Source organism: Pelodiscus sinensis, chromosome 2 (assembly GCF_052426305.1).
Source record: "Pelodiscus sinensis isolate ZL-2025 chromosome 2, ASM5242630v1, whole genome shotgun sequence".
Taxonomy (NCBI): domain Eukaryota; kingdom Metazoa; phylum Chordata; order Testudines; family Trionychidae; genus Pelodiscus; species Pelodiscus sinensis.
In genome coordinates, this window is record NC_143053.1 from 180680940 (window position 1) to 180703710 (window position 22771).

The 22771-nt window shown below is 40.3% G+C and overlaps 1 protein-coding gene across 2 annotated transcripts in view; it reads right to left on the reverse strand.

Annotated features, from left to right (window-relative positions):
- Positions 1-500: 500 nt before the first annotated feature.
- Positions 501-22771, reverse strand: part of ZDHHC3 (zDHHC palmitoyltransferase 3) — a 47508-nt gene continuing 25237 nt past the window's right edge. The window contains exons 4-7 of one of the 2 annotated variants that reach the window (XM_075921868.2): positions 19789-19885; positions 17089-17170; positions 14458-14588; positions 501-6275 (exon numbers count right to left, since the gene is read on the reverse strand). In XM_075921868.2, coding sequence (XP_075777983.2) covers positions 6036-6275; positions 14458-14588; positions 17089-17170; positions 19789-19885 — 550 coding nt within the window. In that variant the 3' untranslated portion in view covers positions 501-6035. Of the gene's footprint in view, positions 6276-6641; positions 11164-14457; positions 14589-17088; positions 17171-19788; positions 19886-22771 lie in introns of those variants that run through there. The other variant, XM_075921869.2, reaches the window with a different exon arrangement.

Sequence of the window (22771 nt, forward strand, 5' to 3'; positions counted from 1 at the left end):
TTCCAGGTGAATTAAAAGTAGTTTGTTGAAATGGTGACTATACTTCTGTTAATTTCTTTGCATATGATGTATGTACATGCGTCAACAAGGCTTAATGCGTGTTATTGTACCCCAAAAGTGGTAACATTTAAATTCCTGAACATGCCTGTATCCCTAGAAGTCTCAGAGCAAGACTGGTATTTCTGTTTGTCTAAAAGAGAGGTGGATGCAGCCCTTTTGAATGAATGATACACTGAATCCAAATTGTGTATAGAAATGAGTGAAGGACATGGAGCATTTTCCCCAGAAAATACTGTCAGTTTTGAAAATAAAACTAAACAAACAAACAAAAACTTTGCAAACTATATTGTGAACTATAGTGCTCTAGTTGAAATACCGCTTCCTGCTTCTGCATTCCCGACTATTGCCTAGGTCAGGAGATGCCTCCTCCAGACACAGGGAGGCTACCTAGGAAGCCTTAGATAGAATGACTGAGAATATTTGAAAACACAAAGATGAGGTGGGATGGAAATATCAGTTTTTTAATGAGTATAACATCTATTGAAGGCACGATATGGGAGTTACAAATAGCAGAACAGAACATTTTTAAATTCCTTAACTGCATAGAACAGCTGCTTAAGAAGATCCACAGAGATTATATAGGAATACATTTCCCAGCTGTCTTATATGCATAATATATTAAACATTTGTGCTGAAAGAGCTAACGTTTTTCACTGTGTTATGTACCCAGAAAGCTAAACAACTCATTAATTTAAAACCACATTGCTGGTGCAATAGATCATTACCCTCAGCTAATCACTATTTATAGTCCATAGGGGACTTTTCAGAAAAAGTATAACATCCCTACTCCAATGATCTTACAATTGTAGAGACAGATCCTGAACATTTTTACCACTGGGTATAGTACTTTCTTGAGGAAAGCAGATCGGTTGATTATAAGGGGACAACCCTCAAAGCAGTCAAGATGCTCAGCGGGGTATGAAAAAATCAGACAGGAAGTTAAGATACAACTTGACAAAGGATAGCAGTGCACATTGGAAGGGGAAGGAAGGAAGAAAGGGGTTACACTGAAAAGAGCCTGTGGTTTTTTGGGTCAACTGAGTGCATCTCAACAATGTGGTAAAAACAAAATAGATTGAGCTCAGATTGCCAGATAGTGATGAAAGTATAGGCTGAGGCAAAACAAGACTTTTTTATTCCTTGTAGGAGACAGATGCTGTGAAGATGTTTCTATTACTAGCTATCTGTCTTCAACAGAATCTCAGCGGGAGAATGTTCAACAGAAACATTTCCATCACCTTCCATTTGGGTTATTTGCTTTTTGTGCTCCTCTTTGATTTGCTTTTGAATGTCAGCTAGGCCACAGGCAGATCCAACCACATACAAATAATGAGGACAGGTGAAAACGGAAGTGAAGATACTTGAGTCTTGTAGTTATATTGAGCAGGAACAATTAAAAAAAAGGGGAAAATATATCCCTTAATACAGTCACCCTCCCAAAGCAGCAGTGATTGTGTTCATGTCTAGGAAGCAGCAGCATCAGAACACAATAAAAAATAAGGCTCCTTCACTTGGGGTATGTCTACACTGCATGGCTCTTTTGAGATACCGGATGTATCCCAAAATAGCTACCCCGTGTCTAGAGAAGCCGCCCATTATTTTGAAATATTTTTCAAAATAATGGGCACACTATTTTAGCATCCGGTAACCCTCATTTCACGAGGGTTCAGAGATGTCTCAAAATAGCATGTTTTTTTCAAAATTTGGTGCTGTGTAGATGCGCCAAATTTCTAAATAAGCTATTTCTAAATAGATTTGACATAAGATATGCAATTTGCATAGCGCAAATGATGTATCTTATTTTAAGTTTAGGGTGCTGTGAAGTCTTAGCTCCACTGAAGTTAATAGGAGTTTTGCTACTTTCAGCATAACCAGGATATTCCACTGGTATTTTCAGGTCAGTCAGAAATAGCAGCTGAAATCTCATGCAAAATCCTGATTTTTATAATGCCCACTCAGACTTCAAATATCAGAACAGTTGAACGTTTATAAAAAAGCATTTAGACAAATAATCATTTAGGGTACGTCTAGACTGCGGCACTATTTCAGGATATTCGAACCAGCTCATTATTTTGATGAACCAGCTCATTATTTTGAAATAGATTTCGAAACAACAGGCTCACTGTTCTGACGTCCCTGTAACCCACGTTCCACGAGGGTGAAGGGATGTTTTGGAATAGCGATTTATTTCAAAATAAGTTATTTCAAAATTAGATTGAAATAAGATACACAATTTGTGTAGCTCAATTGCATATCTTATTTCGACCTATAGGTGCAGTGTAGATGTACCCTTACAGTTCCTGCAATCATTTTATTTCAGAAAATTTGTAACACGCATGTGCCAGTTGTTCCTATTTTCCCCCAAGCAAAACAGACTGTATTTCCTATTTGAATACCACCATCAGCCCTTCTATAAGCATTTCAGAATAATGAAGTGCATATCTACACTGTGGAGTTATTTTGAAATAACTTCTCTTATTTTTAAATAAGGTGAGCATCCATACTCCCAAGCCTGTTATTTTAAATTAATGGACTTATTTCAGAATAATAACTCCTGCTTGTGAAGAGGAATAAGCTTATTTCAAAATAACTTATTTTGAAATAACCTGGTAGTGTAGACATAGCCTTACATTGCAAACATTAATTAGTCCTCAAATCCATTGTTGCCTTTTTGCATCTAGACACAGGGCTTAAATGACTTATCCAAGGCCAGACACCAAGACAGAATTAGAATACATGAATTAAAAGGCCCAGCCTTATTTTCCCTCCTTAAATGTTCCCTTTCCCTCATACTAACTCCCCCACATAGCGTCTTAAATGTCCCCATTTTCCCTCTTGCTTTGAAACAGATGCAACTGCATCCTGAGCAGTTTACACAAGAGTCATTCTCTTTATATCTGATGACAAAAACAGCAGTTTAGTGTATAGAAGAGCCGGTTTTCTTTTAAACTAAGCTGTAGATTTAGGAACAAACAAGATTCTTAATTCCTGTTGACTAGAGCAGCTAGAAAAGTTTCAGATTTTCTCAATTTAAAAACAAAGGGCGAGGGACAATTTTTCTGAGACTATTTGCTCAAAAAGTCCTGTTTTTCAACAAACTCTGCTTGTAGCAGCTACCAGAATCAGTACATGATAACCCACATTAGATAATAGGGGATTAATTTATTGTGACCCTCACCCACAGCAAATGACAGCAACAAAGAAATAAAGCCCACAGTCCCTTACCAGTACTTGACTCCTGTGTGTCAAGTCATTACATACTTAGGCTAGTGAGGTTGTTTTATTCTAAATTCTCAACATTTTTCAATCAGATTATTTGGCACAGGTTCCATCTGTACCGCTTTAATAAATAAAAGATATCAGCTACCTAATACAGAATAATATCTTTCATCCATCAATTTCTATGCACGTCACAGAGGACGTTATCCCTGTTTTAGGGAGAAAAACTGAGGCACTGAGAGGGGACGCATCTTGCCCAAGATCACCTGGCAGGCCAATGGTGGGGCCAAATATAGTTCCACTAGGTTCTATAGAATTAGACTGATGGAAATTAAGGTATCTGTTTTTACAACGAAAAAATGACAGATTTTTTTTTAAAGTCTAAAATATTTGTAAAATAAACTTCATTCCTATTCATTTGCAGTACACAACCTGTGTAGGGCAGTGGTGGGCAAGATATAGCCCATGGGCTGGATACAGCCTGCCAAGCCTTTTAATCCAGCCTACCCACTCCTATGGCATGGAGCAATGCCACTCAAAGTGGCTAACTGCTCTTTGTGGCTCTCTGTATCGTGGGAGGCTTTGCGCGCTGCGCCCCCCCCCCCTCCCCCCGGCCAGCAAAATCTCTCAGCTCCTATTGGTCAGAAATTGACCAATGGGAGCTGAGAGATTTTGCTGTCGGGGGGGGGGGGAGGGAGGGCAATGCAGCACAATTTCTAAGCTCCTATGACATTTTGCTGGGGGCGGGGAGCAGTGCATGAAGCCTTCCCCCACCACACAGAGCCACACGGAATTGCCAGGCAGGTGTGGCTGCCAGGCAGGGAAGCTTGCTTGAGAATGCTACTGGTTGGGAGCTGCTTAGATTAGCCAGAGCCTGCCTCTGACACCTCACCCCCAACTCCCTCCCACACCGTGCACCTCCCCCTACACCTTTGCCTCAGGCCAGAATCCTCTCCTGCACCCATACCCCTTCCTGGACCCTGCACCACAACCCCTTCCTTTACCCAAACTCCCACCCAGACCCCACACCCTCTCCTGCACCCCAGTTCCTCATCCAAGCTCCCTTCTGCACCTAACTTCTGTCTCAGATCCTGCAACCCCTCCATAGAAAATGTGGCCCTTGAGCACTTACCAAAATCTTGCAGTGGCCCCTTCATCAAAAATTATTGCCCACTCCTGGGGTAGGGCAATGTAGTTTGATATCAAAGATTTTATTGGCCTCTTTTTAGGATGGCTCATACAACTCATTTATGACTTTGCCACTCATGAGAAGTGCAACCATTCCAACTCCTGGTAATAAAACTTTTTCTTTCTGGCATGTCTTCTCATGTAAACATTTACTAACTACAAATGCATAACTGCCTAAAGTATTACAGAAATAGTCAACTTCTACCAAGAATTGACAGCTGAATATTTAAGATACTGAAGTTTACAGCGTGCCCTATGTAGCTTGAGCACCTGCAACCACCCCCGTCACCTCCTCCCAGGAGGGCGACTGCTGTGAGGGGGTCGGACACTCTGCGGGGGGAGAGAGGCTGCAGTGTCGCAGGATAGGGGGGCAGACCCAAAGAGCAGGGCAAGGAGGCTGATGGGGAGAAGGTGAGAGGTGTGGGGCCAGCCAGGGAATGGCACAAGCTGTGTGTCAGAGACTGAGCAGGGGCTGTCCGTTCAGTCACCTGGAGACAAGCGGCAGTACCACCAGAAGCGAAACAGCTGGTGAATGGCAGTTGGGCACAACCCATGGGGGCCAGTTAGGGATGGCCTCCAGAGCTGGTGCCACATCCGCAGCATGCAGCTGCCTAGGGCATCACAATATTTGGGGCAATGTTGCCCCATGCAGCTGCATATTTTGCGTATCGATAGTGATAGCCCTGCGTAGCTGGAGTTACACTGGACTAAATTTATCCAGTGCGATTCCAGGGATATCAATAACAAGTAGTCCACTCCCTGTTTTTAAAGTTACACACTAAGGCTGTGTCTAGACTGCAGGGTTTTTTCGAAAAAAAGTAGCCTTTTTTCAAAAAAACTTCACCTGCGTCTAGACTACAGCTGCGTTCTTTCGAAATTAAATCGAAAGAACGCGGCTTTTCTTTTGACGGCGGTACTCATTTCACGAGGAAGAACGCCTTTTTTCGAAAGTGCTCTTTCGAAAAAAGGCGTTCTTGAATGCAAACAGGGCTTTTTCAAAAGAGAGCATCCAGACTGCCTGGTTTCTCTCTTTAGAAAAAGCAGCTCACTTTTTCCAAAGAAGAGATTGCAGTCTAGATGCTTTTTTTCGAAAGAAGCTTTTTCGAAAGTATTTTTCAAAAAAGCCTCTTTCGAAAGAGGCTTGCAGTCTAGACGTAGCCTAACACAGCTACCTCTCAGGGATATATGGCATTACGCCAGGATGACTTTGCCCATTTGTTGCATCTGCTCTGCACTTTGAGACAGCTGACACCTGAACTGGGAACTTCATGCATTGTCAGCACCTGGTGAGCCAAAAAAGGAGTAACTCCTTGAACATTTAGGAACTTTCCAAAGCTGAGCAGTTTCTCTTGCTTAATAAAATCTTTCCAATGGCAGGAAAAAGTGTTGTGTGTTACATTGTCGGTTGGGCATTCAATAGGGATTTGCATTGCCTCTATAGCACTCCACTTGACTTCTGGACAAGAATGTCCAGATGCTTTCTGCACCATGGTCCCTCAAAGCTAAATCTGGGGTGCAAACATCTCATAAAACCTGGGTGCTTGACAACATTTTGGAGAACATTGTGCTTACTCATTTAACACTTCAACACCAGCCTCTTGTTCCAAGAACTGCTCAAGAGCCTCTTCACACACTATTTCAGGTGGACCAACTGCGGCCACCCCAGATGGTGGAGCCTTTTTGCAAGTCAGGCCTGAAAAAGGATTGAACCAGCTCAGGGAGAAATTTCCACCAAAAGCCAGTTTCATTCCTTCCCACCTGCTGACTTTTTCCCAAGTAGGCGTCTGATTCTTAAGGCGCTCGATACCCTGTAGAAGAAAGAGAGATGTTTATTATTTTGCAGCACTCATTACTATAGTGGAGGGTGGATGCATATGCACAGACATCTATACTAATGATTGTGTTTCAATCTCCATTTGCATCAGGGCAAAATGCTTTGTTTTATACTTTTACCAATTGATTCCGTTTCCAAGTTTGGTGTGCACACAAACCATCTTCAGGGAACAACTTCTATGCAATTATTGCAATAAAAGAGTCTTAATTTTTTGAGCACTCCTCCATCAGCATAGAACAACTACACAGGAGACCTTACAGCAACACAGCTGCCACAGTACAGTTGTACGGCTATGAGCGCTCTAGTCTAGATATAGCCTTAAATTGTGAGTTCTTTGCCCCCCCCCCCCCGCTCTGTTATTTGTTTAGTGCCTAGCACAGCAGGGCTCTGGTCCATACATGGACAGCCTATGCTTACTGTAACACACAAATCTAGAGTAAGAACTTCCTCCACTGTTAATTGAAGATACTGAGTCTTAATTAAAGATATTTTCTCAGAACTCTGCTGAAATTAAAAAGGTGTTATAAAAAAAAAACACAGTCTGGCTAAGAATACTTCTCATTATTGTGATAAGCGAATTTTACTGATTCTCTGATTATCCAGAGATTCTTTCAGGAGAATTTGGCTGAAAATTCATCTCAGGCATTGCCTTTATAATCAGTGTATCCACCATTTTACAAGTAGCAGGCTGATAAATAATGCAATATGGGTTTCCCAAGAGTCAAGCCTCTTTCCTGCCTGCCATTTCACTGAGCCAAAGTCTTGCTCACTAGATTTCAGGTTACTGTTTTTGTGTTACAGGCCTTTATTCAGGCCTGCTGATTTTGTGTTATCAACCCTCAACTTACCACAGCAGTTGTAGTGCCAAAGAAGTGATTTGGTATAAAAGCAGGCAAGAGAGCAAGAGCACGATGCATTTCTGTGCATTCAACTGAAACCTTTTGCAGAGTTCATTTAGAGCAGTTTTCCATTCGTGGAAACAAGTCCATAAGCTAGAACTTCAAAAAAGACTTTTGAGAATGCTCATAGCCTAAATGGCTTACAGAAGGACAAGGAAATGTACGACTTCGACAACATATTATCCATTCTAACAGGAAGCCATTGCAAATGTAGGCTCCATTACTATTATTGCTGCTTGGTGAGTGTGGTGCTCAACTTCTATTAAGCAGGACAGAAGACAGACAATAATGACATTGAAATGCAATGCCAGTAACAAGTCTGTTTCAGAACCCGCCCCCCCCCCCGTGTTGCACTATTGGGGTAGTGAGCATGATGCACTTTTAATCTTAAAGCACAGAAGCAGGTTTAGGTTCTTTGAAGTTTGCTAACAAACCTGGGAGCTCTCTGCAGAGACAGAACCAAACCACTGCTAGCCTCACTGCTGTTTTCGTTGTTTATTTCTAAGCACTAGTGCATGGGCGGGGAACCTTTTTTGAGTCAGGGGCTGCTGACCCACGGAAAAAATCAGTCAGGACCAACATACCTCACTGGCATGACCCTCAGCAGAAAGACACTCTCCACATTCCTCTTGCACGCTAGAGCCTCGGGGGGCCCAAGCTAGTAGATTTTGTGTGCTCCAGCCTTGCACTGGGGAGGCGGCAGGGGAAGGGAGGGCTGGAGCACCTCTGCAGACTCCCCAATGCTGAGGTAGAAACAGTGAGCCTCGGGGCTGGATCCAGGAAAGCCAGAGGACGCATTCAGTTCCTGGGCCTTTGGTTCTCCACCCCTGAACTAGTGCAAATGTGTGTAACAGAAAGGGAAGAAATGGGAAACAAAGCCTTTTTTCTACACTCCAACTGATTCCCAAACAGCAGAGCCCCTATACACACGATTCACCATAGTATCAATTCCTTTTTCAGAGTTTCTACGTCTACATTGCATCCCTCTAGTGCAAAGTCTATGCAAATGAAGTGCAGATTAGCATATCGCCACACTTCATTTGCATAATTAATCAGGGGCCATTTTTGCACGAGAGCAAAATGCATTTTTGCGCAAAAAGGAGCCAGCTACCCAGTTCCTTTTTGAGTAAAAACCCCCTCTTGCACAAGAGCCGTTCTGCCTGAAAAAATGAGATGTAGCCTTAGAGTGCAGTTAATCAGACTGGAAAAGGGTAGCGCTGCCTCCTGTTCTGAAGTGCCCAGCATCCATTTAATATGTATACAGGACATGGGAGGATTGTATTTTGGTCTAATATGGTGTCACCTATGCTGCTGTCAGTAAGGTTTGAAGAGGTGGACTAGGGAGGGAATGGTTTGAGAAGGAAAAGTGCCTAAGATGCATTTAAAAAGACTCTCGAAAGAAAATAGGTAATACAAAACAAAGGGGAAAAATCCACCTTACACAAAGCTTAGTTAGTAATATTTCAAATTCATTGGTTCACAAGGACTCATTTAAAATTAGTTTAAAATGAAACCACAAGAAGTGCTGCTTACTATTTGAATGCATGAGAAAGCAGGAGAATTTAAAAAAATAAAGGCAGATAAAAATGTATTGCTTCTGGGAATTTAAAAAGCAGCTTACCTTGAAACAACTTGGTATGTCTACCTCACACACATTCAAATGCTGAGCTGCCTCTCCTATGGCAGGCCTGGGCAAAATGCCCTGTGTGGGCTGGATTTGGCCCACAGAGCCACCAGATCTGGCCTGTGGACATGGGGGGAGGGAGGAGGCCTCAGGCAGACTCCCTGATTTAATTAATTATTTAACCTGCTATTTAATTAATCACTAATTAAACTACCTATCGTACCATCAATTAAAGAAGTAAACATATTCTGGGATTTTCAAACATGCATTTGAGAAAGGCTTTCCAAATAGAGATCAATCAAAGAAAAACAAAAAAAGTCTTTCTGCTCCTGAAATTGTCCCTTAAGAACTGTGTACATGCTAAAGGTTTCTTTCTTCTCTACCACCATCACTTATTGAACCATACAATGAGGTCATATAATCCATGGTGTGCATTCCTATAGCAACAAATTGAGATACTGTACATACTAGGAACACTCTAGTCTGCATTTATTCCTAAGCAAGGAGGAGAAAAACACAGGGTCTGTTTACCCAACGGATGCAGTCAATGATAGCTATTTAACCACCTAAAAGTGGTTAAATAGCTAACAGTGTATTACTGATTAACTATTTCTTAAACTTAAATATAAGCACCAAAGTTACTTAATCTTTATGCTTTTCTCAGGTTGGCTGCAATAAAAATTTAGAAAGGCATTACAAATTGTGCAACATTTAGAGTAAGAAAAAAGAAGAAACAGTTTTTGGAAAAGTTTTATTGCATTTGTTTTCCATATGGAAGCATTGACAGAATTGAAAAAGATGCAGCATTCACATTACTTTCAAAGTGAGACAGATCCATTAGCCTTTTCCTCCCTGTAATCCCTTTCCCTCCCCCATGGCTTTGATTGAGTATTTAAACAACAAATGAAAAGATTACTTCGGGAATCCATGAATACAGCTTATTTCATTTTTCCTTTGTTTAGGATTGATTGAGGGCTCCTAGGAACACAATGCTAACTGCCCCTTTTCAAAATGATTCAGAATACAATACATTTTCTGCCCAAATACAAAAACATTAATTTCAATCACATACGGATTTAGTACTATCTGCATGTGCTTTTGATGGAATGTTCTGTCCCTCCATCAACCATTTACGGCTCATTGTTTACTATCCACACAATCATGACAGTAGGCATGCATACTCCTTAACACTGACACTTTCCAATTGAAAATACGCAAATATAAGAAAAAATTTACAAAGTTATAAAGAGGGGCAGTCCTAAAAACAGAAAATTAATTGCTCAGAAGGACCTACACACAAACCATCAGTGCTAAACTTTCATGGCAAGTTGTCATGTTCTAAATGTTAACACTGTTGAAAAGGTATTGCTCCAACAGCTTATTTATCAAAGTCAAACATACATTAAATGATCCTAAGAGTTTTTTTTTAATGAATTTTCCTTTTTCCTCTAAGTGTAAGGCATTTAATCAAGAAAGTCTTTCACCCAAAGCTGCAACATTTTCTCTAGAGGGGCAACATTTTCTGCTTACAAGGGAGGGAGCAGACAATAATGCCAGAAAGATGGAATCAATTTTGCCTCTGAAAACAAAAAAGATCATGTTGGCAACATTTGTTTTAAATACTTTAACTGCATGTGGTCACAATATTAATTGGCTCTCACAGCATCACACCCTCGTCTCCACCTTTCAATGATCAGTAAGCAAAGTATCTATTTCCCAGCTAAAGTCCTCTTCTATGAAAGCAACCCACTGCCCAGCCAGAGATGTTCACACCATCAGGAGGTCCAAAGAGATCTGTGTAGGTTGGAAGATGGCACCGTTGGCACTTACGTGTCATTCACAGATATCCTCACAGTCTAGAGATAGCATGATATCCACTCAGCAGAGACAGGCATAACAGAGAGAGAGGGTCTCTTTCACATTAGTTATGCCATACAGAAAGCAGATAGAAACAAAGGCCAGTAAAGTTAACAAGTTTTTTTAAAAAAAGACGACGCTTTCAGCCACTGGAGACATAATATTATCTAAAACTGCAGAAGACAGGGTTTTTTTCCTCTGCAATTGACAGCCTTTAGTAGACATAAAAAGAGTTTGTTTTGTTTTAAACATTCATATAAAATTTTATAACAGTAGTGCTGAAATGTGGTTCAATTTTAGTGGAAATTCTGTTCAAGAATTCTTCAGACCACATACTGGTATGGGTCTGCCTTTCCTTGGTCTGGAGTAGCGAATGGGCTAAGCCATGCTATAGAGAACGGATGGCCAAATACTGCTTTCATGTTCATCCATTTTGTTTTTTTAGCCCATCTTCTCTCTTCCTTTTTCAATTGTTCTATTCCCTGAAAACAGAAATATCACACTTTCAGTCAAGCACTTAATTGCTGTGGTTCTGATTTCAGGAAAAGGATTTCACAATTACCCCATATCATATGGATGGAGTAAGAAAATACAAATTTACCTATAGCGCCTTTCCTTTAAAAAAAAATAAATAAAAGATAGGAAATGTTCCTTGGAAAACAAAATTGCCATTTTTGATCACACTGAAAATATGTTCTAACCGTTAAAAAACCCTGCAATAAGTCCCATGTGCCAATTTTAACACAAACACAACATGTACTTTTATTGGCTGAAAGCATTTTCATATGCCTAAGATAGATATGGGAAAGTTTTATATAAACCCATTATAAGTTTGCAGACAAAAAAACCCCAAGGATAATCCCTATAATGCTCCCAGATTCATCATGCAAATTCAGGAAACATCCTCTGTTCAGCATGGCTGAACATACCTGGTGCCTCCAGACATGCCATTAAAACTGCTGCCAAAACATGCATGGGCAGATAGCAGGAAGAAAGAGTGAAATAAGTATACTGAATGGAGAGAAAAATGGATATTGGTTTAGTAAAGATTAGAGGGAGAGCAAAAACAGGCTTTCAAGCAATCAGCTGAAATGGTCCTTAGGTAATCATTTAAATAATCCTGATAGATTGCAAATATTGTAAAATAAATTAGGTCTTAAAAACATACAGCTCTAGCTGCTACAAATGCATTGTTTGGTTTTGCTCTCAGTACAGAATGATATTCCTTCATTCTGGTCACCTGTAACTGGCAGACCATTTCAGTCTTTAACTTAGAGCCTTTTGGCAGTCATCTTCCTATTGTCTATACACATGGATCCCCTGCACTGCAGCTCAGTACACTGTAGAACAAGTGTGTGTCTTGAACTCCCACTCCTGGAAGTTCTATGCAAGCAGGCATGTGGGGAACTTGCTCTAAAGATTGAAGCATGTTGCACTGCTCACTAGTGAAGCCATCTCCAGAAATAACAGGGGGCAAGTAAAAAATGGATCTAGCCTTCTTCCAACAGAGGACAATTACCATTGTGGGGTACACGAGAGGTGGGGGTGAAGAGGGGAAATTCTTAAAGCTCAAGCTCCCCTCCCCAAATGATGCAAGCCAAAAGAAGTTAAAAAGGCCACATTTAATAGAATTTCTACATGTTCCCCAACATCATAATCCACATGCCAGCTAGACACAGCCTTGATGCTAACAAAATGAGAAGGATGTGTAACATGGGTGGCACAGAAGGAAGTTCTAAAAGAATAAATACCCTCCCCTGGACCTTTAAAAACTCAGCACCTATATATTCAGGTGCCTATAGCCATATGTACATAAACATGTGACTATTTCTAAAGACACCCAACATGTATGAAAACATGTATCCTTAGGCACCGAAGTCTGAAAAATTTGGCCGGTATTTATTGAAAATTCAGTAATGACTTCCACACACACTTCCATTAATTTATAAGCTGATATTACATTTTAAGCTTAGTTGTTCAGCAATATACTCTCCTGGGATCCTACTCAACAGAAAATATCTGCAACTTTCACTGAGACAAAGTTGCCCTGAATGTAAGTGGGATGAAAGTGCAAATACAAGCTAGCTGGGGAACAAAGACCTAAGAGAAGCAGACTGCTCTCCCAGGGTCCGGGGTGCCAGATTCTAGCTTTGTTTAAACTTTCCACAGGCTTGCTCACTATCACAGAGATTTCCAAACTGAGGGCTGCAGACTATTGACAGACCCAGGTTGTATGCGATGGGTAGAGTTTAGGAGGACATTGCTCCCCGAACGGTATATGTTGGTGAAGTGGTGACCGGTGATGGTCTCTCCTCAAGGCCGGAGGAGCCAGTACTGCAGACAGGTGGCAGAGGGTGAAGCAGAGCCACCAGGCAACAGGTGGAGGGTGAAGAGAAAGGACTAGCTTTGAGAGGAGGGCAGCTGGACGAGACTGGATGGTTCTGTCACTGTCACGTCCCCAGAGAATCAAGCCTTCACCTCCCCCTCAGGACTGGGACTTGACAGTGCTGCACCATTCCCACCTGGACAATGCTGTGATCAGGATCATCAGGTAATGACTGGGCTCAGCCTGACATTAAGTCACTCCCTCATTTCCAGGCAAAGGGGTGCCTGTGAGGCACACCAGGGTGTTGGGTGGGTGACTGGCAGGGCACTCGGGAGAGGGTGTCAGCAGGGGCTGGTTGTGGTCCCTTCACCTGCTGACTGACTCTGGTCCCTGCTAAAGCAAGGGACCCCTCCCCATCCTGGTAGTCCTCTCTGTGACAGACACACATTACCCACCAACGGCAATACCCACCACCGTTGCCCAGGTAGGCCTCCAGGGAAAAGTGTTTGGGACCCCCTGCGCTCATACACTCAGCTGTGGCCCCTTTAAAGCTGTCACTTCTCTCAACCTACCCAATTAGGTTAGCCAGGGAAGAGTGAGAACTAATGTTAAGCTATGACAAGGGAGACTTCAACAGTCACTCTCAGGGCAATACCATTCTCAAGAGTAAAAGTCACTATGACAAGTCAGGATTTCACCTTTGAAGGAGGAGGCAGGATATGATGTTGAATAAGGGACTCAAAGTCTCTGTATAACCTCCACATTGTTGCTTTAGCACTATGGATAATAGGGATGTAAAATTAGTTAAATAGGGGTTGGCGGTAGGGGCAGCTTCTGCCCCTGCCAGTTAACTGTTAACTGGTAAGCATCACCTGGTAAGGGTAATACTCACCAGTTAACCATTCACATCCCTAATGGATAGCTTTTGTGGCTGTGGAGCACATCAGGGCTGCTGAATTTCTATGCAGCTGCAGTGAGCAGCCAATTAACTAAATTATAGAAAACTTAAACTGGAAATGTACAAAACAAAAGTTTATTTTCCACCTCAATGGTCTCATCTTTGCTTTTCAGCCCTTGAAGCTGTAAATAGTAACATTAGATACTATACACTGGAATCTTTAATGACTCCTTAGCAGCAAACTCCAGAGGGGGTCTGTTGTGCAAGATTCTTCATTCCACTGGGGTGAAACTCTCTGCTGGGTAATCCCGTTACATATCCTCATTAGGATAAAAATATCAACTCACTTCTGCTGTAGTTGCAACATCCTCACATTACCCAACTACTTCTGCTAGCCATCTAGAGTGAATTCTGCCACTGTGCGCGGGCTTAGTTTGTTTTATAGCAGCTTCAAAGGACCCAACACACACTAGAGCAGTGAAGCAGAACCACATGTTATTTCACAGATCTTACAGCTGCGAGCAAGGAATTGCAAGACCATGGAGCACTCACCGTTTCATCAGTGCAGATGGAGTGCACCTGGGTCCCAAACATTACAGATGTGAAGATGAGAAACAAGAGAGCTTCAAAACACAAGAGGATAAGAAGGATCACTGTAGTTGGTGGAGAGAAGGAGCTGCATTCTGTAAAAACATATGACAAAATAATGAATACTCAAAAAATAAGAGACAAGTTCACATGTAAAATTATGTAACTACAAATACTTGTTAGTATCAGCAAATTCTGCCACTAATTTCTCATACCAGATTATCTGAATTTCTCAAGAGTTCAAAAAAAAAAATTCTATCAAAATAAGAAACTCACATAACTGCCACTATCAGAGACCTACCAAAAGGGTATGTGATGCCAAAGGAAGGGTTACTGACATAATTTTTTTTTCCCCAATTAAAAATACTAAAGAAAGAAACTTGTACTGTGATATGCATGGCATGCAATTTTCTTTTCCAAATAAGCATCCCTCCAGTGCTCTGAACTGGACCTTAGAGCTTGCAAACCCGATCTGTAGAGGTTTTACTTATTTTCTCTATGATGAAGTCCATTAGGAAGGGGCACCGCAAGTTGATGGTTGAGAGACAGTGGACACCAGAGAAGATTACTTCTGTAGCACCAAGTGTACATTACAGAAAGCAAAAGCATGTGCCTTTCATGCCTTTTGAAGACAGAAAAGGGTTGCATATTCTTGGTGTTCTCATACCCGCCCTTTTCCCAGAAGGTCTATCTATACTGCAATGTCCCTGCATGGTTAAGCACGGTTTAAAAGGATAGTTATGAAAGTCTTATGACTGGAATACTGGTATACCAGAATATAGCTTGCTCAGGAAGAATCAGCACGAGAATCAGGAAGGAGGTGGTGTGTTATATGTCAAGAAGATATACACCTGTTCTGAGGTCCACAGAAGGTGAGAAGTAGGAAGTCTCTGGGTAAAGGTAAAAGGAGCAAAAAAGTAGGAGTGATGTCAGAGTAGAGAGGGTCTACTATAGACTTTTAGTCAGGAAGATGAGGGTGATGTGGCATTTCCTGAACAAACAAACAGAACCACAAGACTTTATAGTTATGGGTCATTTTAACTACCTAGACACCTGCTGGAAAAGTAATATAGGAAATGTTATGTTTTGCTGTAAGTTCTTGGAGTGTACTGGGAACAACTTTTTGTTTCAGAAAGTGGAGGAAGTAACTCGGGGGTGGGACAAAACAAACCTTTTAGACTGATTCTGTCTAACAGGAAGGAACTGATAAAAGATCTGAAGATGGAAGCCAATTTGTGTGAAAGTGATGAAGAAATGATAGGTTTTATGATTCCAGGGAAAGGAAGGAGTGGAAGCAGCAAAATAAGGAGAATGGGCTTAAAAAATAAACACATTTTAACAAACTTAGAGAAGTAGTTTGTAGGTAAGGTCCTGTGGTGGGAAAAAAGTTTAGGAGAACTGGCAGTTTCTCAAGGAGACATTATTAAAGGTACAACTGCAAGCTAGCCAGATGGAAAGGAAAAACAGGAAGAATAGAGTAAGATGCCTATCAGGAACATTTTAATGACCTGGAAATCAAAAGGGAATCCTATAAAATGTAGCAACATGGACAAATTCCTACAGAAAAGTACAAAAGAAGAGCATAACAATGTAGGGGCAAACTCAGAATGTCAAAGGCAGAAGATGAGCTATGCCTAGGAGACTGGAAAAGGGCAAATACAGTGTCCATCTATAAAGAGAACCCAGGGAATTACAGACCAGTCAGCTTAACTTCTGTACCAGGAAAAATATTGGAGAAAATAATTAAGGAATCCATTTGCAAATGTTTATATAATAAGTTGGTAAGTAACAATCAGAATAGATTTATCAGGAACAAATCGTGTCAAGCCAACCTGATAGCTTTCTTTGACAGGATAACAAACCTTGTGGATAAAGAGGAATCAGTAGATAAGGTATATCTAGACTTTAGTAAGGCATCTGATAAGTGTCTCAAAAAGAGAAATGACCATGTAGAAAGGAGTACTGCAGAAAGAGATATAAGGGTCATAGTGGACTACGAGCTAAATAGGAGTCAACATAATGCGACACTGTTGTAAAAAAAGCTAACATAATTCTGGGATGTATTAACAGGAGTGTTGTAAGCAATACATGAGAGTCAAGGGGAGCCACGGTGCCGGTACATAAACAATCCGGGGTGGTCCGTCAAAGTGTTTCCGAAAGTATTTCCGTGGAACACTTTCAGAAACACTGGTCTAGATGGTATCTGGTCCTGCAATGGGTGCAGGGAACTGGACTTGACCTCTTGAGGTTCCTTTCAGTTCTATGATCTCACTTTAACATACAGGAATTATCCATGGAAACATTAACCTTTTCTATGTACAGACATGGAATCTTAACATTCTTTTTATCAGTTCTCTAGGTTATGTATGGTGTGTTTTTAAATAGGAACTAACCATTCAGGACAGAAAACTCCTAACAGGAGTGATGGAATTTTAAAACTCCAGGAATGCTCACAAAAATAAAAATTAGATAATGACATTAACAGCATTCTCTGGCAACTAGCAGTCAAAAAGCTGTCTTTCCCCTATACTATATCACAATGATTTCTCTACAGAGTAAGTTAGTATTTGAAAGGAATCCTTTCTCAATACTCACTTGTCCAGTCTTCTTCAAAGCAATACAGGAAATGAAATCCCACCATGATTAGGGCATGCATGGAAATTAGTGCTATATACATCTGAAACACAATGTAATTAAAGCATTTTTAAAGCATAACTGTAAAAAGCTGCTTATACACACATCCAAGAAAACTACATTGAAAATGCTAAGGCTGCAACACTCAAAGATTAGGAAATGTCAAAACTAATCCAACCTTAATTTGGCTACCTTATGAATATGCATTGATACAATTTTTTTATTACAACCACAGTAATTTTGTAATTACAACCTTTACATAGCATTTTTCATTGTAAACCCTTACCAAAATGTTCAATATCATTATTCATATTTCATAGACCGAGAAACTGAGGCAGAAAGATGAAGTGATTTGCCCAAGGTCACCCAGCAGGACAACAGCATCCAGGTTTCCTGAGTTCCAGTTCAGCTACCTATCCCCAAAGCCATGTTGCCTATCATATATTATGTATAGTCTCTAATGAACAAAATAGACTATTGATAATGTGCAAAATGAGATTTTTAGGGGCACATAAGTTGGCCAAAATTTGGGTGGATTTTCAGGGGGAGAGCCAAAAGACACACCCTTGAAACCAGACAATACTCTCAAATTTTGAGTCCTTCTTCCAAAACATGGAAGTGTATTAGAGTTTTTCAATGTAGCTGTTGTAAAGTTGTGTTTCTTGGATTTAATTTTATTTTTTACCATAGGAAAAATGTATTTTTCCCCGATCTTATTCTGACCCATTTTCACTTAAATTTAAAAAATACATATCAACATGAGGCACACACTTGATATGGAAAATGTTAAATTGTTAACTATAGGCATTGCTACTCCCACCACTTATACATACACAAATATGTATGTAGGAAGGTTTTCACTGTACTGGCACCAAATGAGACAAACATCAGTAAATGTGAGAACAGAATATCTTCCAAATGAAGTGCAAGTGAAAGACAATGGAAAAGTATTTTTCTCTTAATACTTTTTGGCTGTGTCTAGACTGGCCAGTTTTTCCAGAAAATCAGCCGCTTTTCTGGAAAAACTTGCCAGCTGTCTACACTGGCTGCTTGAATTTCTGCAAAAGAACTGACTTCCTACTGTAAGAAATCAGTGCTTCTTGCAGAAATACTATGCTGCTCCCATTCAGGCAAAAGTCTCTTTTGCGCAAAGCTTCTGCGCAAAAGGGCCAGTGTAGACAGCTCAGATTTGTTTTCCGCAAAAAAGCCCCGATCGCGAAAATGGCGATCGGGGCTTTTTGGCGGAAAAGTGCATCAGATTAGCACGGACACTTTTCCACAAAAAGTGCTTTTGCGGAAAAGTGTCCGTGCCAATCTAGATGCTCTGTTCCGAAAATGCTTTTAACGGAAAACTTTTCCATTAAAAGCATTTCCGGAAAATCATGCCAATCTAGACGCAGCCTTTATGTGTTATCATTCTTCCTCCCTCTAAGCCCTTAAAAAAGATTAATAGAAGAACTGGTTTAATCTTTTCCTCTAAAACAGATTACGTGCTTAATATGGTCCATTTTGAAAAACAGGCATTTCAAATTTAGCTGAAACTAAAATCCACATTTGGGATAAACCAGTTAGGAATAGCATTCCAATCTGGATATTGAAATAAGAGAGTCACTTATATCTCCACCTTCTTCCTTCTTAAAATAGTTAGTAAAGGCTTAATGAGACGGAGGAGAGTTTAGTCCAGCAGAAAAGTGCGTGGTGTAAATATTTTCCAGTTTTCCCAACTAAACTAGGTATGCCTTCTCAAAGAGAACGTTAAGTAGCTTTGCTTTCGGCAATATCACAATACACCATGCAATCAAAAGCAAATTAAAATGTTCATACACTTATTCTCAATTCTTATTTCAAGCCTGACTGAAGACTTGCATCTATTTCCTAATACCATAATATAAATTTGTCATAAAAGATTACTGAAAAAATAGAACAAGCTAAAAGTCTATTGTGCAGCCTTAATATTCTCTTTACATGATTTTTTTGGGTGAAATCCAAGGAGTTTTGTCATTGACTTCAATGGAGCCCAGATTTCACTGTTTACATGGAAAATCTGGTACTGTACTTAAGTTTGCACTTTCATATATTTGCTCTAAATACAGGACAGTCAGAAAATCAGAAGCCTGATTTCAGTGCTAACATTGGTTACTTACAAATAGAACCCTTGTAATCCTTGTCAAAAAACAAAGGTTTCTTTTCACCCTTGCTGTGAAGAGGTAACAGCATGTACTATAGTGAGGCACAATACTATTATTATTTGTATTACTGTAGCTCCTAGGAACCTAGTCACAGACCTAAAGTCCACTGCACAAGGTGCTGTATGAATATAGAACAAGACGACAGCCCATGCCCCAAAGAGCTGATTGAGATTTCATTGCTATTACTGTGGAGTATTTTGTGAAATATATTTACTGCTGTGTTATAATTCATAACTACTAAAATTACACAATTGACAAAATAAGTGGCAAAGTATCTTTTTTGATTATTTATTCCTGTTCTTTTATTACACTTGCTTGCTAATTATTTACTTTTGCTAATTTGTAATATATTTCCCAGTTTTGTTCTACTAAAAAAAATCCCATACACTATCTTCACAGCTGTTTAACAAGTCGTATTTGGAATTTCATTATCTCTGGTTGGACAGATAAATTTACTTAATAAACAACTTACTGTAAACAGTACGAAGTACTTCTGGTTATTCTCTCCTACACAGTTATTAACCCATGGACAGTGATGATCCATTTTCCTAATACATCTCTTGCAAACACTGAAATAAAGAACAACAATTTTGATAGTGTATGGTTTTTGGAAAATACAGCAAGAGTACAAAGAAAATATTGGGCACCTGGAAGGATAAAGGAGAGAATCATAAAATACAATTTGAACCTGAATATTCGGATATATATACACACACGCACATACATTTGCTAATTTGGCTACCTCTGTTCAAAATTGTTAACCCTTCTATTATCCAAAATTGCAGTCGTACAAAAAGTAAATGTTAAATCACAACAATATAACATGACTGTTGGTCCCTTTAATATACAGAGACTAAACATTATACTTAAGCAAATGAAATGAAATTGATTCTAGGTTTGACCTCCTGGCTCTGTGAGAGTTTCAGTGTAACAGAATAAAAAAAAAAATACAATCACAGGATTCAACAACGGATCAACTTCTCTGAATAACCTTTGTAACAGATTATTTTGCAACAGATTATTTATTACATTTATTCAGTGAGGCGCTTTATTTTTAAAAAATTCAAAATAATTTTCAAAAAATACCAGGAAATGGGGTCATTTATGCATAGAATTAAATTTACCTCATCACTGTGACATCATCACCACCACAATTTAAAAAAGCACTCAGCAAAAATGGGCATAAATACTCAAGTGCACGTAAAAATTCTAGTTACAAATTCTAAAAAATAAAAGTCCTGGAAATGAATCCTGTGCTTATCAGTAAAACAATCAAAAGATAACTAATTCATTGTAACGCTAGTGTCTCTCAGCTTTCTATTCACTGCTGCTTCACTGCACATTTTAAATTTCCGACTAACATCATAACAAGCATATGATATAGCACTGAAGAAAGCTAGTCCCCTAATGCTAAAATGAATGAAAACCAAATATGAAATCCAGGAATATGTGGTTTCACAATAATCCTAGGAGAGTTTAAAAATCGAGAAATCAGGGACTCTACTTACTATATTTTTCTTCTTATAAAAGTTAAACTGTTTTGACATTAAAGAAAAAAAAAAACTTAAACTAATTACAAGAATGCACTGACAACCAAAAGAAAACATCCCAAACTTGTTCCTGAGAGCACATACTAATAAATATTAACATCCCTATTTTGAAATAGGGAACTATTACGGATCCCAGAATGAAGCAATTTCCAAAGGCAAGAAGAATTCCCAAAATGCAAATAAGCAACTCAGACCTTGATCTCAGATGTCAAAGTATGCAGGCACAGGACCATCAGGCTTTGCAAAATTGGGACCTAAGGTTTTTTCCCCCTCTCAAGCAGACAATGTTACGCAGGTCAGTTTGGGCCCTAAGATTCAATAGTTGTCACTAACACAAGCAGCTTTATATTGCAGAAAGAAGTATAAATACATTGTGGTTTAAAAACCATGGGTATTTAAAAGAGCACCTTAACTTAGAAATAAAATTAGATGCTTAAAAATTGTCCTTATAAAGACAAACACCACCTGTGGTGAGTAAGATAGAAACAAATAGTTCTTCCTTCAGTTTATGTGCACCTTAGTTTCATGTCCTGCATCATGCACTATTCTATGGGTAGCTCACATGCACATTCTTCCCATATGCAAGAACATCACAGCAGTAGAGCCTGTTCTGTAGCCCAAGGCTTATGGGGTAGTCGAGTCACTACTCAACTAGTCGCTTCTCTCTCCTGCCCTTGCTGCCTCTATCAGAGGCAACATGTGGGGGAGCAGGAGCTGGTGCTGGGGAGAGCCAGCTTAAAAGTCAGTTCTCTCTAGTACCATCTCTGAGGGAGGACAGGAGAGGCAGTGGTGCAGCGGGGGATCGGGTACAAGCCGGGAGTCAGCTGTCCTGTCCCGTCTGGGTCCCACGCTACACCTCTGCCTTTTAAATGCAGTAAGAGGTGGGTGGCTCTTACTCTATTTAAAAGGCAGAGCCACAGAGGGGTTAGCTCCTGGGGCTGGGAGCTTGCCCTGTTGTGGCTCTGCAGTTTCCCCGCTTATCGACTAATCGAGTAGTCAATGAAAATTCCATAAACTACTTGATTGACTGATACAACACAGTTTAACATCCTTAATTTGAGCTTCATTCCCTTGCCCCCAAATGTATTTCTAAAGGCCTTGCATGAAAGGACTGCAGCTACTTTCACTCTGGGAGTGATGGTGAGACTGCTTTGTGGAGCTCTTTTGTCTTTTTAGATTTGGGGGCACTATAACTACCTTCATCAACAACCCTCTTTTGTCTTCTGAGCTCTTGCAAATAAATGACTGGCTCAGCAACTTGTTGGGATTGCAAACGAAACAACATGATGGCATCGATCACTTAATGCTACTGTAAATCCTGCCTGACATCTCTTCAAATTTATTTTTTTGTTATGAATGACATTGTGCATCTAACATGTGATCTCTATGGCCTGCAGTGTAAGTAAATGAAAACTAACTCTTCTTGAGGGAAAAATCTTTGCATATCCCACTCTGTATGCTTAAGAAGGTGTTAAAGAGTATAATGTTCTCAGGCCCATTGGAGTCCTTTAAAATAAAGGAAATAAATTCCTGTTGTTTTGTGTGTGAGTGTCTCTCACAGCAGGAACACACGCACGCACGCGTTGGTTGTCATGTGCATGAGAGTTCCTGCTGTTCACCTTCCTGTGTAAGGCAACTGTACCCAACTAACTGCTTCCTCTGTTGCTGCTCCTGGGAAGGAAGCAGAGTGATCCCTAATAGCCTTTTGGCCCTGTCTCTGCCATCTAGCCACCTTGAAGAGTCTGAGGGTGAAGGGACTTCCCTGCTTCACACTCCTTGCCTTACCTAGAAGTCACTCCAGTCCCAGCTGTCCCTCTCATCTGCACCCGCCCCCCTTCCCCCATTAGGGTTCTTTCAGGAGATGTCATAGCTAGGCCTTTGCTGCCACCCACCCCTATTCCTTAG